This window comes from Ylistrum balloti, unplaced genomic scaffold, assembly GCF_031769215.1.
Source record: "Ylistrum balloti isolate Yb309-2 unplaced genomic scaffold, AGI_CSIRO_Ybal_v1 Utg369742, whole genome shotgun sequence".
Taxonomy (NCBI): domain Eukaryota; kingdom Metazoa; phylum Mollusca; class Bivalvia; order Pectinida; family Pectinidae; genus Ylistrum; species Ylistrum balloti.
In genome coordinates, this window is record NW_026781951.1 from 1,563,367 (window position 1) to 1,578,062 (window position 14,696).

Here is a 14,696-nt window from a genome sequence, read left to right on the forward strand (position 1 = left end):
TCACACCAAACCATACGCCACTTTGTATAGATGTAGTCTCGGGAACAGAAACCGATAGGCTAATACATTTAGTATACCGTATATAATAAGAAACAGAATCACAGCACGGATAATATTTGTTTTTGTCCAGAAAGGCGTTTGTGGCAATTTGGCATCTTTATTAAGATATATAAAGTCACTAATCCACTGGTCGTCTGTTTGCAGTCGTCCCTGTGACTCAAATCCTTTCTGTTCCATTGCCCATTCTAAAGGTCCTTGACGAACTTTGTTAGTGTACATGTTGCGTATCCCTATGAAGGTAACATTTATTTTGTCAAATGGAAGTGACATCAACATATCCTGGTCACTCAGATTCTCACTTCCAAATTCATACAAGTTTAAGCTGAGGAGTGAAACATGGTTCTGGCCAAGTGCCAAAAGGACAGAATAGAGAGGAAAGCACTGAGCAGAATATGTCTCTGTCCCTGGCTTGCTTATGTCGGAGCCATCTGGTCTGGATAGCGTCATCTGAAAAGCCATACAAAAACAACAAATTTTAAGGTCACCTAAGACTTGAAATTTGAGAATGAACCATCGAGTATTTTTCAAGAAGTAGCAATAACAAACATTAGTAGTGATATCCAAGATAGCAATCTCTTGCAAAGGCAAACTGCAAACGCGTTTTCGTGGGGATGATAAAATAATCCATTTGTATCGCTTACTTTTCATTTGTACTTCACAATTGATGGTAATTCCATTTCCAATCAACACAACCTAAATATTTTATTTTGATATACCCATATGCAAAGTTACTTACCTTTGTGGGATAAGCTTTGTCATTGATACAAGCATTGAGAAGGTATGCTTTCCGGTGTTTACTCTTTAGTATATCAAATTTGACAGGGTCTGGCTCCACTAATAGTCCTGACCAGTACCGAGTCTTCTCAAAGAACAGTGTGGTGGATTCAGCTTCTCCTGAGAAAGCTCTTACCTCCACATAAAACAGATGTTCCTGTGGCAAGCAAAGGAAAACAATCACAAAAAACCAGTAAACACATCTTAAAACAATGTGGTAGATTAAAGTTCAACACCTTGTAAATAGGATTTGTTTTGGTGGTATCTCCCTTTACATGTATTATTGCGGCAAATCCAAAAACCATTTCATACAGCGTAAGACATTTCATAATCTCAGCTTCCACATATTTCAGGCCTCAAAATTGAGTGGGCAAAACAAGGGGAGTATGAGGAATCTACATATGAAATTTAAGAAAGATCCATCTAATACATCTCAAGAAATAGCGATAACAAACATAAAAATAAAAAAATCCAAGATGGCCACCAGTCAGCCATTTTGTATTTCTGATCAGTCCCAAAATTAGATGGGCACAACTAGGGACCAAAATGAACCTATATATGAAATTTGAAAGATTTATACAATAGATCTCAAGAAATAGTGGTAACAATCTCGCAAAGTCAAAATCCAAGATGACTGTCTGTCGGCCATTTTGTTTTTCTGATCAGTCCCACCATTACATGGGCACAACAAGAGACCAAGGGAAACCTACACATGAAATTTGAGAGACATCCGTCAGTGACTTCAAAAAATAGCAATAACAAACTTTACTGCAAAAATCCAAGATGGCTGCCTTTCAGCCATTTTGATTTTTTAATCAGACCCAAAATTAAATGCACACAACTAGGCACCAAGGGTAACCTACATATGCAATTTAAGAAAGATCCATCCAGTACTTCTCAGGAAATAGCAATAACAAAAATTGTTTACCGACGGATGGACAACGGATCACGGATGCAGAGTGATTTGAATAACCCATCATCTGATGATGTCAGGAAGTACTAGGGATGGAGTCTACTAAGTCTCCTCATAAAATATATATTTATAGCCCTTGACCTATTTTCACAACCCATGTGCACAGGCAAGTTTCCCACTACCTGTTCATGTCCATTCTCAAAATCAAACCAAGTGCATTACTACTGCACCAATCAACCACAACGTATGTTTGAAAAGTTGTAAATTTGGCTTCAGTTTCAGAAAACTCAGGGTCTTGATAATTTATTATCAGGTACCTGGGATGGAATGCTAGAGACTTTTCTCAAATAAATGCCATGCAATTTCACAGGGGTACAATCAAATCATTCATATCAGAGATAAAATTGCCAACCTCGCTAGGTGATGTTTTAAAACAAAATTTGGTTCAAATCCATTTAGGCATTTAAGGATAGCAAGGATTGGGAAAAGCAAAATTCCACCTAAATCCATTTAATCTTTCAGAATTTTTAGGAAAGTTGACAGAAGACAGACGTTGCAGTATGACATTAGCTTGAACGTTAGCTTCAGACCAGGTGAGCTAAAATTCAGATTGAAATTTTAGGTTCGCTGCAAGAGGGTGCTACATTCAGATTAATTCTAACCCAATGGAAGTTTCAAATTCACTTGAATATGTGTACATATCAACTCTAGCTAGGTTAAAGAATTTAATGTTAAAAGCTTAATTATAACTAGATTGAAAATTGACGTTCGCAACGAATGTCTAACCTTTGCATGGAGTCTCTGGTCCACATAGGATGTCTGACCCCGAGAGAATCGTAGATTGGTGGGCTCCTCAAGATTATAAGTATCGTCATCAGGTGGAACCTGTATGAAGTAATTTCGGATAAGATCAACCAGTCTCACATCGTCCATAGCTGTTTTCTCAGCATTCATAGCCTCCACTTCTTTCCTGTAATCAAACACTGGGTCCTTCTGTTGTACAATTCTTTTTACATTAAAATTTCTTTTTGTTGGTTTATATTCGGCCTGAGTTTGAACTGGTGCATCTGTTCTGGATGAATGAATGTACCAGATAAAGAATAAAACAATAAAACCCACGATGGCATATATAGCCCATAATGGCATAGACTTGTAACGGATAGCTGCCATAGTGATGGGTCCTTTCTCTTTCATAAATCACTTAATGGAAGGTTGAATTGGCAGACAATGTTTGGCTGTATTGCTGAAACAAATCAAACGATATAATTTAGTAATTAAACATTTTTATACTTTAAATTATATCCTATACATCGTGTTGCTGGAACAAGTAGTGTAAAGTAGGAAACAACATCCTAGGACAATCTGGTGGCCCACCAATGTCTGACCTTTATTTGTTCTTTAAAAATAGCATCTTCTTCTTTTCTTTCCTCCATTTTTCCCTTGATAAGATGAATTCTAAAAATTCCACTCTTAAACAAGAGGCTCAAGGGCCTTAACAGTCACCTGAGTTATACACTGCTTCTTGTAACATGTCATAGAAATGATTTTGTTAAAAAAAAACGAGATAACTTTAACTACATTGTACATAGTGTAAATGTAAACTGTGCAAAAATTAAGTGTTGTCCAATGTTAAGGTTTCTAACCAAGTTTGAATTAAAAGAAATTCAACTAAAAAATCTAATTTTCCTATATAAAATCTTCCATCCTAGAACATCTGTAAAATATCAGTCAATCTGACCTGTCCCTCAGCCCTGGGGGTCACCCGAGGTCAATATGTCGAATCAAATTGTCCCCTTTAACCCCTCCTCAAGCAGAAATGTGAGACCCTGGGGTAATGAAGGTCATAATTTTGGTAAAGCACTATAAGACACTTCCATCATGAAAAATATATAGTTCTACTTTATCTGGGTATAGAGAAGAAGATTTTTGAAATTTCAGTCAATTTGATCAATCTTTGGCGCAGCCCCCCCCCCCCCCACATCTCATCAAGCTGTCATCGTACACTAACACATTTTTTGTAATTCTAACTGAGTTTTTAATCATTTCTGAAAGAAAAACAAATTTTGATTTCATCCCATCATGCTACAAATCCAATATCAGCAATCTGGGCCTTTTGGCTGAACAGGTTAAATTTTAGGACTGCCACGTCAATAAAATAAAAAATTCTTTTTGAATTTTGACTGAAAAGCTCACCTTGTCTATATTTCTCAGGAAGAAATGGAGGAATTCTCATAAATTTCGTTCATGTATACTGTCTGTCGGTTTTTCTTGCTCCCTAGTATTACTAAGGTAAAATTGAAATCAAAGAACTGAAATTAATGAAAGGCCAAAAATGCTGATAATATATATATTTGTAACTTTAATGTTTACATCGACATATAACAAGATGACGTTGCTTGCAAGAGTTTTTACTTCAAGACCAGTAACACATTTCACGTCGAGGACAACATCCAAGGACTTGATCAAACTGAAAAAATTCTATCCAAAGTGAAAGGCATGGAGTATCTGGATGTAAAACGCATAGAGCATAGGTGCTCTGCACTTAACCAATAGATAATGAGTTTAATGAAGAAATATTGTAACAACATTTCACTTCCTGAATTTGTTTGACTGATAAACCCGGTATGTACTTTTGATTTTTACTAAACATTTAAAAAAAACATTTCTACAAATTTTCTGAAAATTTTCTTTTTATCCTCCAATTACCCATCACATCATGCCAACAACTATCATGACGTCACAATATATAATACACAAGCACACAAAACGTCAATGTCACAATAACTGCTCAACCGATCACTTGTTGTAGCATGCATAAATTTTCTTCGTTCCTCTAACAGTTACACAAAATATATGGATTTTTTTTTTATTTCTTGAAACTTTCAACAGAGAATGTCCTTGTAGCATGTAAGCTCCATTCTTTTCAGGCACTGCCTGACTCCGTTAATTGATAAGTTAATTCAGGAAGATTTACATGTGATTTTGAAACATTGTAAAATGACAGGTTTAGAAAGAATTAGAATAGTCACAGGCACCTGTACCTGATTTTGGTAATATATATATACTCAAAAATTTCATGGACATACTTATGAATAAACGTGTGTGACAAGTTAACACACAAATAATATCACCACAGTGTTATATTGTTACCATCGTTACCACGCCATGTCGAGAACAACAAAGTCAAAAGTTTCATACGTAAATTTATATCTTACCTGGACAATATCATCACTTCAGAAGCAAAATATAGGCGTCCAAACCCATGATACTTCACTTGCGTCAAGTTGGCCAACAATAACTCAAGCTCGAACAGGTTGTATAGAATTACGCGTCCCTACCCCGGGTGATACTAATTACAGTCTGGAACTATCCGCTGTGACCGTTTGCCCGGTGTTATATCGTATTTGTACGGGTACTTTTATGATAGGGGGTGCAAATATGATATGACACCGGTACCGCCCGGCACCACCCGGGATCTCAAGATTGACCGCCCAGGCTTTTAATTTCATATTTGAAGCATTCAAACAGTCTCATAATATGTAGATTTATTGACAAAATCAGTGTTGTAACTTAAATGGTAAAATATTACCCAATATTGACGGATTTACAGCTATTTGAAATAAATGATGTTACAACTATGCGCTCAGATCGTCTCACTGCGATACCATTTGCACCCGAACTGTTATAAATATTCACGTATCAAGAAATCCATGAAAAATCAGAAATGCTGACAAGATATTAAAAATTTACAGAATTATAGACATTTGAAATTACTGATTTTGCGACAATGTGCTAACATCCTGTTATTTTCAATGCAGGGATTGGACTGACTTTTGAACTGTATCACAACATCAGTGATATCATGATAACAAACGACAAGATGAAAGAATATTTAACAACATGAACATAACAATTAAGAAATGATGAGAAAATATCAGAACTTGACAGAACGATTACTAATTGACATCAACTTAATCGGAACTATGCGATCTGATTGTTACTTGCAATGCCGGACCGTCCAGGCTTTTAAGTATATTTGTGTATAATGTTAATCTGCATGATATAAATATATATGAATAACACAAATACAAATTAAAACTTGACAGAATGATTACCACCTGAAATCAATTGATATCGCAACAATGCGCGTGGGTCGTGTTACATATGATGGTGTATTTATTTCTCGGCCTGTATCTAGCTAAAGTACAGGAATACAATAATCAAGACGTGGTGATTTTTCTTCTTCTAATTGTTAGATTTATTTACATTTGAAACCGGCGTGACAGCAGCAATGAGCTTGGGTTGTGTTATTTGAAATGTCGAGACTCCGCCGAAGGTTCCGAATCTATTGACGTATCATTAAATCTGCATTGTATAATTATATAAAGACATGAATATGATAATCTCAAAGTCATGCTTCTAGCAGTATTCTGAAATAATGATTATGTAAAGCGTTTTTAAATTGAATAATTTTCATGATCCTTGATATACTCATGAATTCTGACGCTCGCCCAAAGATGGCGGCCATCTTTCTGGTTGATGGTGATGTTCGACATCTGAGAAATTTATTATAACGACATGTCAAAATGTGTCATCGAAATGTGAAGTGGATATTACGATAATGATGATCTTTTTGAAAACTTCCGATTAGCCTTTTCTCTGCTTCAAGTGAGTTTGTCGTTTGCTGGTAAATTTAGGATGTCGATGAAGACGATCACCTGAAGTGATATTCTCAATCCACACTTCATTTAAACTAAAATTCATTTTATCTCTAATATACGCATAAAACAATCATACTATTCCCTAAAACAAAGCAGAATTATTACTGGATATCGACAAGGGTGACACCCTTATATTCCGAAGGTCTAAAAGTTCGAAGCCCCGATAGTTCGAAGATCCAATAGTCCGAAGGCCCGATAATCCGAAAATGATATTACGTATTTTTGTTTCTTAATTAACTGTAAATGAAATAATGACGAAATTTGGAGAGAAAAATAGTTAAGTAATAATAACAGAAATCTTCCTAACATTTATCACAGGTTTCGGCACAAAAAATCGCGAGAAAAAAATGGCCCTATTCTTTTATCTTGTACTATAAAAGTTAAGTGAAAGGCGACTTACATTTGTAAGCGACGGGAACATTAACAGAAATGGCGCGAAAAAAATGTTGAAGAAATCATACATGGTAAACAGTTGGGGGAATTCGACTTACATGAGCGGCGAAGATGGCGCGAAAAAAAATGAGAAAATCCTACACGGTAAAAGTTTCATGGATTCCGACTTGCACGAGCGGCGCGAATAATGAGCAGAAAAGAAACAATTCAGTGCAAGTAGTTGGATAGAAATTATGCAATACTATGTAAATATTTTAAGACAAATCGGACTAACGGGCCTTCGGACTATTGGGCCTTCGGAATATAAGGCGGTCACCATCGACAAGACGAGTTTGTGTTATTATTTAAAACTTCAGGACTACCTGGTTTGTATTTTCCTGTACCAATCTACAACATAGATATATATTACAACTGGAGTGTATATACTAATCAAGAAATTTCGAAAAAGCCACATACCAACAAGGACGAACAATATAACACAGAAACATTTATATAATGATTTCAAACAACCATAATTCATTAATTTTTTAACATAATTTTATACCTAGAGATTCCTTGTCTATCGCACAACGTCTTTATGTTAAGATTGACAGAACACAACTACATTTTACACCAATTGCCCAGACGGATATTAACGACATTGATATCAAAATCGAGGAATGGCGAAAAACTATTAAAAATTGACAAAGTTATAACCATTTAAAATTCATTCAAATAATTTAAATCGGATTTAACCATTTGGCAGTTACGTAACGTTTTTTTGTGTTACATTGCTTTAACAGAAATAATCTAAGCTAAATTAAATTGCAAACATTCAAGTGAATTCGAAAATGAGAAATGGTGGAGATGTCCATACACACGCCTAGGAACTACGTCACAAGGATCGATGAAGAGTGCGATTCCCGGTAAGTTTAACATTCAGTAAGAGTATTTAGAAGATGTAAGTGTTGAAATCAATCATCGAATGCACCGTGCATTCAGTGCTGATGTTTACCATAACACTTAGACACAGTCGTGGATTCATCGTGGACACATATGTAATTTTGTTGTTTGTCATTTCCACATTTCCTAAAGGACCATTTGAAGGAAGGTAGTGCTCTATTGTACAGAACAGCCAAATTATCATCCTCTTGATATCCTGATATCACATTGTCTGATGTCAACAGTTTATCTCTACATCCAGGAATGTTTTAAACATTCGAGTGCAGCATATGTTTAGAATATCTTTAACACAAATATTCCCTTCAGAAAATAGATGTACAACATCTCCGATTTGCGTTTTACAAAAGTGACATTTAGGAGGAGAAGGAGGAGATATGGTTTAGAAATACATAATTTTAGAAAGTACTGTAACTTTCTGTAAACTAGTCTACACTTTGATCCTCATACCAACATTCAAAGTACAATCACTTCTGAATTCATATTCTAAGCCTTCCTGTAGATATAATTACATTCCGTTATCGTCTTACGACTCATGATTTATCAATAAAATACTTCAGCAACAGGTACATTATATATAGATAGGTTTTTGACCTGTCCAGACGAGCACAACATTTCTGTGTTTTCTGTTCAGGTGAGCACAACATTTCCGTGTTTTCTGTTCAGACGAGCACAACATTTCCGTGTTTTCTGTTCAGGCGAGCACAACATTTCCGTGTTTTCTGTTCAGGCGAGCACAACATTTCCGTGTTTTCTGTTCAGACGAGCACAACATTTCTGTGTTTTCTGTTCATGCGAGCACAACATTTCTGTGTTTTCTGTTCAGACGAGCACAACATTTCTGTGTTTTCTGTTCAGACGAGCACAACATTTCTGTGTTTTCTGTTCAGACGAGCACAACATTTCCGTGTTTTCTGTTCAGACGAGCACAACATTTCCGTGTTTTCTGTTCAGGCGAGCACAACATTTCCGTGTTTTCTGTTCAGACGAGCACAACATTTCCGTGTTTTCTGTTCAGACGAGCACAACATTTCCGTGTTTTCTGTTCAGACGAGCACAACATTTCCGTGTTTTCTGTTCAGACGAGCACAACATTTCTGTGTTTTCTGTTCAGACGAGCACAACATTTCCGTGTTTTCTGTTCAGACGAGCACAACATTTCTGTGTTTTCTGTTCAGGCGAGCACAACATTTCCGTGTTTTCTGTTCAGGCGAGCACAACATTTCTGTGTTTTCTGTTCAGACGAGCACAACATTTCTGTGTTTTCTGTTCAGGCGAGCACAACATTTCTGTGTTTTCTGTTCAGACGAGCACAACATTTCTGTGTTTTCTGTTCAGGCGAGCACAACATTTCTGTGTTTTCTGTTCAGGCGAGCACAACATTTCTGTGTTTTCTGTTCAGACGAGCACAACATTTCTGTGTTTTCTGTTCAGGGAGCGATTTCTGTGTTTTCTGTTCGGACGAGCACAACATTTCTGTGTTTTCTGTTCAGGCGAGCACAACATTTCTGTGTTTTCTGTTCAGGCGAGCACAACATTTCTGTGTTTTCTGTTCAGACGAGCACAACATTTCTGTGTTTTCTGTTCAGACGAGCACAACATTTCTGTGTTTTCTGTTCAGGCGAGCACAACATTTCTGTGTTTTCTGTTCAGGCGAGCACAAACATTTCTGTGTTTTCTGTTCGGACGAGCACAACATTTCTGTGTTTTCTGTTCAGGCGAGCACAACATTTCTGTGTTTTCTGTTCAGGCGAGCACAACATTTCTGTGTTTTCTGTTCGGACGAGCACAACATTTCTGTGTTTTCTGTTCAGGCGTGCACAACATTTCTGTGTTTTCTGTTCGGGCGAGTACAACATTTCCGTGTTTTCTGTTCAGACGAGCACAACGTTTCTGTGTTTTCTGTTCAGGCGTGCACAACATTTCTGTGTTTTCTGTTCAGGCGAGTACAACATTTCTGTGTCTGTACATTCTCCTACACTGGATTTATCACCCGTGCACATCTCTAGGTTATTTTTTTAAACTTAGAAGTAAAGAAACGATCTTGATAATCCCTCTATGTTGATAGAACGATTGTCGATGGGAGGGCTTTGTGACGTTAAAAGTCCATCAGCATTGAAATTGTCCACACGTCTGCGCAAAATAAGCATATTTATAAAAATAGGCGTGTCTCAATTAACTCGCAATAGTTGCATAATATATATGCGACTATCAATGGGAGATTTTTGTGACGTTAAGTCAATCAGTCAATTTTTCGCAGGTAAAACCCTCAAAACTGAAAAGATTAGTGCAAGACAGTAAAACCTAGAAGTGTTCGCAGCCTTTGTGTGTGCGCGCGGGTGTTGTGTGTGAGGGTGTGTGTGTTGTGTGTGTGTGTGTTGTGTGTGTGTGTGTGTGTGTGTGTGTGTGTTGTATGTGTTAGGGTGTGCGTGTGGTGTGTCTGTGTGTGCAGTTGTTTGTGTGAGGGATGGTGTGTGTGAGAAATGATAACACAATCTTGCATCAGATTATGTTGGTATCTTCTAAATTTGTTTTCGTATAAGTTTCATAGAAAATGAGCATACAATGAAAAAATAAAATCCTACTTCTCGGGCTTACATGCCACTCTAATGCGTAATGAAAACCAGAAAAGGGCCACAATTTCATTAATTTATTGAATTCTTGTAACATGCATTGTATGATCAGGCACAATCTAGAATTTCTGAATCGTAAAACTTGTCTGTATACAGACATATTACCTGGAGCGACTGAAACAATGATTACTGTATTAGGTTTTTAATTATTTTTGTTATATATATAAATATATATATATATATACAAAATATAAGCAAGAAGCACACAGGCCTTAACGGCCATCTGACTATAAAGACCTATGTATGAAAGAGGCCAAACAGGCCTAAAATAAACTGCCCAACTACTCTACAGCTTACAAAGAAGACATTGTTGGTTCATAAAAAACATTTTCTGCAAACTTGAAATCATATCCTTTATTCATGCTGCTACAGAGATTTCATTACTCTGGACCTATCGCTTGTTGAAAAAGATATTTTAAGGTCTCGACTCACCGCACCCAAGAGATTTTGAATATAGGTCAAGGTCAGTTATTTGAACCAATTGGTAGCTCTTCCTCCACTTATATCAAATAACCCGTTTTGGTTATTGAGAAAAAGTTGTTTAAAGATGTCAACACATTTGATCCATGTGACTTTAGAATATCTGGAGGTAATTCTTTTTCACAAACTTACCCTTTATACCAGCATGCAGCAGGCCCAACATCAGCACCATGGGCCTTTTAGTTATTGAGAAGAAGTCAGTTAAAGATTTCAACACATCTGACCCCTGTGACCTTGAAAGTAGGCCAAGGTCATTAATATGAACGCACTTGGTAGCCCTTCATGTCAGCATAGTACAGGCATAATATCAGCCCCCTGGACCTTTTGGTTATCAAGTAGATGTTTTCAAAATATTTTAACATATTTGGCCACTGTGATCTTGAAGGTAAGTCAAGGTCATTATTATAACAAACTTGGTAGCCCTTCATTCCAGCATGCTACAGGATCATTATCAGCACTATTGGCCTTTCGGTTGGGAAGAAGTCATTTAAAGATTTCAACACATTTGACCCTTGTGACCTTAAAAGTGGAGTGCACTCCACACTGCAAACTGTTTATGAAATAATTTTTCATTCAATGATTGGCAAGTTAAATTATTTGTAAACACTATTTAAGTTTTTCAAAAATTTCAAATTTTCATTTCCATGGCAACTGTAAAATGTTTAGAATGCAAAAAGAAATGATTTTTCTTTCAAATTTTAACAGATAATCTTTGTTCAGTTTCATTTTATTTATTCATGGGTTGTCTAAACTGTCATATCTGTAATCAAAAACATCTGCTTATGATCGAAAATAAATATTTTTATTAAATATTAAAATTCTGGTTGCTATGGTAACTTCATTATAGGTAAAATATGATTTTTGTCAAAAAATGTATTCCCATGTTTTTAAATATATAGGGGTTGCTTACCAAAAATTTAATAGAGAAAGGTGAAATTTCAGGCTGAAGCAAAATGACAGATTTTTGTTGGTTTCATTAAAAATTCCTGGGAGTTATGGGTCTAAAGTCTTATTCAAATAACAAGCTACATTCCTTGAATAAACAACACACACAAGGTTTATACAATGTGCCAAGTAACATATAACAGACTCAAGATATGTTGATATTCATTGGTTTATTATAATTCATATCATTACCTCCTTTATAATATATACACTAGCAGATTAACAAAATATCATTTCTATACAAATTTATCAGTTAAATAATTTTTTTCTTTGCTCTGATGATATATAATTCTTTCACTATATTGCTTAAACTTAGACAACTATTTGCTGAAAAGTTTTCATATAAATACAATTTTAATTCCATATGCATATCCAGCTATAATATACCAGCTTAATTTTAAATTATACAGAGGAATGACAGTGTTTTCAACAAAATAATAACAGTATGATATAGATAACTGTATTCTTTTCATGATCATATTGCAGTGCATTGATACAACATGTAATATATAACAATGACTAAATGACACTATTAGATTGACAATTTTACACAGGCTAATGATAATTGGTGTAACAATCATGGATTGTTCTTAAAAGGCGATGAATATATAACATGATATGTTGTGTTTATCTATTCTTACATTTTCCGTGTAAACACTGATTTCAGAATCATCAATGAAAGTTTTGTCAAGTGTGAAACATGGATTTTTACTGTTACTATCAAACTAGCATTGATAGAGGGAAGTGCAGTTATCAGACTACGAATGTCTGATGTGAGATGCAGCAAGAAATGTAAATATATATACTACATGTACTCCATAATAACGCTTAACTTTTCATTAGATATGAGGTCCATTTGAGTCAGATGACCTGAAAAAGCACCAGCAAAAAATAATAATACCACCAACAGAATCTGTTGGGGAAAAAAAAGGTTAAAACTAATATAAGCCAATTTGTTTGACCGACAACATATAACTTGAATTAGTAAAATATTTTCTACACCCTTAAACTTGAATATATATGTACATTTAACAAGAACAGAAGACTATTTCATTAAGATAGGACTAGCTTGTTGGCACAAAATAGAAATACAGAGCAGTTCATTTGTGTAATTATGTTCCCTAAATGGAGTTGTGGACATTGTTTCCGATATGTTCCTTCTTACAGTTATTTTCACTTCTTCACCAGCGAGGTTTCCGACATGTTTCTCATAGACTAGTGCATGTAATTAAACAAATTGATCAATCATGTATGAGGCGGTGTAAAAGAGCTTTTTCAATACTGTGGCCTCTGAATGGTGAAAATTTGGCCAAAATTTTGATATCGCTCGATTTTGATGAAAATTGGTATGTAGGTGTGGTTTCACACCAGAAATGGTAACAATTGTTTTCTGATTAAACAGCCATCACATAGCAGCATCTGATTGGTAGGAATTTAGTTGTCCAAGTTTCTAGTAAATTAGTTTGATGGTAACGACATCAGGAACACAAAAATAAAGTCCATTCTCTGATTTAACAAACTGGCCGCCAAGGCGAGCTTCTTTCTAATTGATACAAATTTACATACTGTCTGAATTTTTTTTAATGAAAATCGTTGGTACACTGGTATTGTCCAGCATGATAATGTTCTGTTTCTTACTGTATAAAATGCCCTACACACGTGACTAATGTGGTGAAGTTCAAATAATGTTTGACTGTGCACATCAACTACAACTGCAGGATGACTGGGGGACATGTGTAACTTGTTTTCAGTAGTTTCCGTAAAATTAACACAAACACAAACTAAGAATAAATTACTAAATAAGATATTTACAAATAAACACCCATTGAGAATGATAAATGCTCACCAGATTGTAGAAAAAGTACAAAGTATACACGATTATCCAATAGTATTACATTAAAAACACATAGGAATATAAAGCAATAATTTGCTGAATGTATTCTCCACCAGAAGAAATAGAACTGACCATAACAAAATCACAGCTTTGACTTACATACAATCTTTATCATCATTACTCTATTTTCTGTATTTTGTAATTTTATCAATTTTTTTTCAATGTGATCCATATATTAGCCATACCAGAAAATAAGCAGCACTCCTTTCTTATGATATGGTAACCATTATGTTGACCTAAGATGGTTGGTAAACAGATGATGGCAGGCACTTGCAAAGATTGTCAGTGAAACATTTAATAAAGTATACAAACGAAATATGCACAAATATTTCTTTTTTTTTAATTATTCTGATCATTTATAATACATAAATTATTTAATCTACATTTTTAAAAAAAATATTCTGGTCTTTTTTAGTAAAAGTACATAAAATATTGAACTCGTTTATAGCCTTCAAAGATTGTCTACATACAGATATAGGGCTAACATTACATGTTTTATGAAACATCCTTTCTTTTTCTCTCAGATAAGTTTTACAGCTCTACAGTGGAATAAAAGTACTGATACACATATTTAAGCAGTCATTGATAGTGTATGTGTGTGTGGACACATATTTAAGCAGTCATTGATAGTGTATGTGTGTGTGGACACATATTTAAGCAGTCATTGATAGTGTATGTGTGTGTGGACACATATTTAAGCAGTCATTGATAGTGTATGTGTGTGTGGACACATATTGAAGCAGTCATTGATAGTGTATGTGTGTGTGGACACATATTGAAGCAGTCATTGATAGTGTATGTGGACACATATTGAAGCAGTTATTGATAGTGTATGTGTGTGTGGACACATATTTAAGCAGTCATTGATAGTGTATGTGTGTGTGGACACATATTTAAGCAGTCATTGATAGTGTATGTGTGTGTGGACACATATTTAAGCAGTC

At 35.3% G+C, this 14,696-nt stretch overlaps 1 protein-coding gene across 1 annotated transcript; it reads right to left on the minus strand.

Annotated features, from left to right (window-relative positions):
* On the minus strand, nt 1–2,917 carry LOC132543157 (uncharacterized). Its single transcript, XM_060206627.1, has 3 exons — nt 2,534–2,917; nt 797–991; nt 1–507 (listed from the first exon to the last, which is right to left on the minus strand). The coding sequence occupies exons 1-3, from the start codon at nt 2,915–2,917 to the stop codon at nt 1–3; spliced, it is 1,086 nt and encodes a 361-aa protein (XP_060062610.1).
* Between the last annotated feature and the right edge of the window lie 11,779 nt (nt 2,918–14,696).

Bases quoted from the DNA above. Each gene is read 5' to 3' on its own strand.
- LOC132543157 (XM_060206627.1), bottom strand. From the start codon at position 2,917: ATGGCAGCTATCCGTTACAAGTCTATGCCATTATGGGCTATATATGCC. The intron at 992-2,533 runs GTTAGACATTCG...TGCTTGCCACAG, and splicing joins ACCAGAGACTCCATGCAAAG to GAACATCTGTTTTATGTGGA. The intron at 508-796 runs GTAAGTAACTTT...ATGGCTTTTCAG, and splicing joins ACAAAGCTTATCCCACAAAG to ATGACGCTATCCAGACCAGA.